A 4,506-nucleotide genomic window follows, 5' to 3' on the forward strand; every position below is an offset into this window, starting at 1 on the left:
GGCCCTCAGTCAGGGCCTGCCCCGCCCCCAGATCTGCCTGCCCCCTTATCAGGAGCTGGGCAGGGCCTTCCCTGACCCTGACGGGGGGACCACACACTCCAGCACCCCGGCTGCTGGTTCCTCTGCACGATGGGGACCTTAGGGATCCTGCTTCTGCTCATGGGTCTGCTCCTGTCACCAGCTGAGGCCCAGGAGGGTAAGGATTTGACCTCTGGTTTGGGGGGTGGGAGGAGGGGTTGGGGGATGGGCTCGGACATGGGGTCGCCCCCTCCCCAACTCCCCCACTCCCTCAGGACTTCCCACCCCATATCTGAGCACCGCCATCTCTGAGGCACTTCCCTGCGGTCCCGTGTTGAGGACTCTGCTCTCTCACTGCCCGAGGCCTGGGTTCAACCCCTGGTTAGGGGACTAAGAGCCCACAAGCTGCAGTGTCACAAAAACAAGCAAACAAATTAAAAGGACTTCCCTGTAAGTCCAGTGGTTAGGACCCCACATTTCCACTGCCGGGGGGACGGGTTCCATCCTGATTGGGGAACTAGATCGCACATGCTAATGTCTGAGCCTCTCCTGCACTCTTCTTTCCCTGTCCTTTCGGGGGTCCCCCACCTTTCCCTGGTGCTTCCCTGGTGGCTCAGACGGTAAAGAATCCACCTGCAATGCAGGGAGACCTGGGATTGAGCCCTAGGTCGGGAAGATCCCCTGGAGGAGGGCATGGCAACCCACTCCAGTATTCTTGCCTGGAGAATCTCACAGAGAGGAGCCTGGTGGGCTGCAGTCCATGGGGTCACACAGAGTCGGACACAACTGAGGGACTAACATTCCACTTTCCACCCTTCCCATTTCTGAGTCCACCCTCCCCCCACCTCCCCACAGAGCGCCGTTTGAAGCCTTGGCTGGTGGGCCTGGCTGCGGTCGTGGGGTTCCTGTTCATTGTCTTCATCCTCATGTTGGCCAACCGCCTCTGGTGCTCCAAAGCAAGGTAGGAACCCCATTCCTCACCCCTTCCCCTCCCTACCCCCAAAGTGCTGGGCACCTCCTCCCACTTCATGACCCTCTCTCGCCCCTATCCTTGTCTCCCCATTTCCCTGCTCCCTCTGCACCCACAGCCCAGGACAGTCATGCAGTTCCCCCGACAGCTCTTGCTTCCTGGAGTTCCTTTAATCTGGGGGAGACTGAGGCTGCCTCCACTTGCTGCCCTTTATCCATCACCACCCCTCTGACTCCCATCTCTTCTGCAGAGCTGAGGATGAAGAGAAGCCTACATTCAGGATGAATCCCAAGCCATATGAGGAGGTGGATCTGAGGTACTGCTGTGTGGGCATGTGTGTGTGTGTATGGTCAGCGGGTCTGCATGAGGTCCCTCTCAGGGAGAGGAGGGGTGGGTGTGCACTGATGACCTCTTTCTGTCCTTGAACACCTCAAGCGCACTCTGGCCCCAGGACCTTTGCACCTACTGTTTGTTTTTATTTTTACACCTTTGCCCATATCTTCTGGCTGGCTGTGTCTCTCCTCCAGCCCCTACTTAAATGTTTCCTCTCCACAGAAGCCCAACCTGACCAACAGCGTTTCTGATGCTCTCTCTGACACAGCCCTGCATCTTTCTTTGCATGTATTGCCATCTGAAATTATCTAAGTCATTTACCGGTTTCTTGACACTAGACTTTGGTTTCCAGTACGTGAACAGAACTTAGCTTTGGTCCAGGCTGTGTCCCCAGGGCCCTGCCCAGGGCCTGGCATGCAGTAGGCACTTACTAAATACCTGTTGAACAAGATGTGGTGTGGGATAGTGCAGGGACTGTGTGCAAGCATGTGATGTGGTGGGGGTGACGCTCCTGGATTCAGCATCTCCCATGACCCTGTTTCCAGATGTGGCTCTGATGAGAGCTCAGGGATGCAGGCAGGGCTGGGGGCTCCTACGGAGCAAGCACCCCAACTTGGGCAAAGGTCTGGGGACAGGAGTAGGAGCTGGGAGCTGGGAGGAGAATATCCTGGCTGGAAGACTCTCAGCTGAGCCCAAGATGCCTGAGGGAGGGGTCTGGGCTGGACTATGCTTTGTTTAGACCCAGCTCAGCCCCAGGAAAGTGTGATTCCTGCTCTCAGGATGTGCTGGAGGCTCCAGGTCCAATAAGTGCTCCTAATTCATAGTTTGTTCCTTGCCGGATTTATTCCTTCCCCATCCATCCATTTACACTCCCACCCACAAATCCTCCCATCCATCCATCCATCCACCTACCCATCTATCCATTCACCCATCCATCTATCCATTCATTCATTCTCCCATCCATTCATTTCCCCATCCACCCATCCATTGTCCCATCTATACATCATCCATCCATCTATTCTATCCATCCATCCATTCTTCCAATGAACAACTGAACCTTAGTTTCTGCCTTTGTGAAATGGAAATCACAAGGCTGCCTTGTAAGGGCTGTTTTGAAGATTCAGCAAAGACTTTTTGTAAAGCATTCATCATAAGGCCTGGCACAGGTGAGGGTCTGTTAAATGGGAATGTTTTGTTACCATGGTTTGAGGTCTTTGTGTCCCTACAGAAAAGAAGACAAGAAGGGGAAGAAAGAGAAGGAGGAAAAGGACGAGGAGAAAAAAGCTGGGAAGGGGAAAAAGGCCAAGAAGAAAGGAAAGAGAAACTTCGGGCTGGAGCTAGAGGAAAATGAGGAGGGCAGGGACTATGAGAAAGTCAAGAACACAGCCATGTGAAGATTCAGTCGCCTCCTCCAAGTAACCCGCCAGAGATGCCCCTTCCACACCCTAGAAGCAATGAACTGAACCTGAAGCCACTGCAGTGACTCCATCTGGGGTGGAGAGTACAGCACCCTGAATGAAGAGGCTTGGAACCCTACCCACCCCCAACCAAGGAGGGCAATTTGTGTGTTATACAGTCTATATTGTTATGATTTGTTCTGCCTGGTGATTCTTCTTGCACTTGGAGACCATCCCTGGTTTCTGAGAAACGCCCAACCCCCACACTCTCATCGCTCCACCTGTTTCTCCCCACTGCCTGACATCTATTGGCCAAAACTTCCTCCCTCCCATACAGCTTCAGGACAAGTATAGGCCAGGGGCTGCCTCTCAGGGGAGAGCCTTTCAGAAGGGCTTCCGTTGTCCGCTGGGACTCAGTTTCCCCAGGAAGGAGACAGCAACGCCTGGGCAGCTGTGGGAGACCAAACTCCACCGTGCCCAGGTGCTTGGCAGACCAGACGCTCCCCTTGCAATCTTGATCCTGCCGTCCTGAACCCTGAACTTTGAGCCCTGAGAGCTGTCTCCTGGGAAAGCCTTGCTCCCCCCACCCCCGGGTTTTTGGCTCATGTGACTCCATTTCCAGGCACAGGGTCTTGACGGGTGGGGCGCCCCTGGGCGCTGCTCTCCTCACTTTCTTCAGGCCCTGGACCTTGCCCTTGATGTTAACCATTTCCTAATGAGAACTTTGATAAAGGCTGGCGTTTATCATTTTATTTATTTATTGGCTGTGCTGGGTCTCCGTTGCTGCGCGGGGTTTTCTCTAGTTGTGGCCAGCGGGGCCACAACAGTACTCTCTTGTGCAGGCTTCTCATTGCGTTGGCTTCTCTTGTTGCAGAGCAAGCGAGAGGGCTCCCTTGTGGAGCCAGTAGCTGGGGCGGTAGCCCAGAAGGCGGGGAGCTTCTGAGACTATCCCAGGATCGGCCACCAGGGGGCAGAAAAGTCATAAATAAAAATATATAATCTCCCTAGAAGATGCTTCCACTGAACGCCTAGCATCCTTATGGTCTCAGTCTCTTGTCGGTTTGCAATTCGTCCCATTTTCCAGATGAAAATACTCAGACTTAGAAAGAAGGAAGCCACCAGCCCAGGTCTCCCTGGTTGTTGGCAGTGCTGGGAATGAAGCCTAGGCTGCCCAGAGGATGGGCACATGCAGGGGCTGGCTAAGGTCAGATTTGGAGGTTCATGTCCTAGAACGGGAGAGGGTTGGGGTAGGGGGTGTTCCTAGCTGGGAAAACTGTGTTCCTCTGGGACGCTGTGTGGCCCCAGGGAAGTGGCCTGACTTCTCGGAGCCTCGAGTTGGCTCCTCTTTTGCCGTGTGAGGACAAGAGTTCTGACCACCAGAGTTTGAGACTTGATGGAGGTGCTGGGACTTCAGAGTCAGTGCGGTGCCTTGTTCCCCACCTTTCTCGAGCCGCCCCTACCGTGGCTCTGACCGTGGAGAGTGAGGGTCAGGATGGGCCTCAGGGAGACAGGGACTCGGAAGCTCAGGACCCTGAGCCCCTCCCCATGGTGCCCGGAACTCAGGGAGTGGACCCCACCTCCTACTTCCTGGGGCCCCGGCCACACCCTGCCCTGGGGTGCGCTGGGCAGGCCACTTCCTTCTCCCGCCGGGGCTGCAACCCCAGAGTCTGCTGGTAGGGGCGAGGACAGAGGGCGCAGGATGGGTAGATTCTGGACGACCCCCGGTCAACTCTCTCTTCTCGCAGCTCTGGTCCCAAGGCTGGTGCAGGCCCAACCCCGTAAGGCCTT

The 4,506-nt window shown here is 55.4% G+C and overlaps 1 protein-coding gene across 1 annotated transcript; it reads left to right on the forward strand.

Annotated features, from left to right (window-relative positions):
* SMIM24 (small integral membrane protein 24) lies at positions 1–3,746 on the forward strand. The gene is made up of 4 exons (XM_065933862.1): positions 1–196; positions 874–979; positions 1,239–1,304; positions 2,550–3,746. Exons 1-4 carry the CDS (start codon positions 130–132, stop codon positions 2,713–2,715), a joined length of 405 nt encoding a protein of 134 aa, XP_065789934.1. The 5' UTR covers positions 1–129; the 3' UTR covers positions 2,716–3,746.
* The last annotated feature ends 760 nt before the right edge of the window (positions 3,747–4,506 follow it).

This window comes from Muntiacus reevesi, chromosome 1 (assembly GCF_963930625.1).
Source record: "Muntiacus reevesi chromosome 1, mMunRee1.1, whole genome shotgun sequence".
In the NCBI taxonomy this organism is placed as follows: Eukaryota; Metazoa; Chordata; class Mammalia; order Artiodactyla; family Cervidae; genus Muntiacus; species Muntiacus reevesi.

Bases quoted from the DNA above. Each gene is read 5' to 3' on its own strand.
- SMIM24 (XM_065933862.1), top strand. From the start codon at position 130: ATGGGGACCTTAGGGATCCTGCTTCTGCTCATGGGTCTGCTCCTGTCA. The intron at 197-873 runs GTAAGGATTTGA...ACCTCCCCACAG, and splicing joins ACCAGCTGAGGCCCAGGAGG to AGCGCCGTTTGAAGCCTTGG. The intron at 1,305-2,549 runs GTACTGCTGTGT...GTGTCCCTACAG, and splicing joins TATGAGGAGGTGGATCTGAG to AAAAGAAGACAAGAAGGGGA.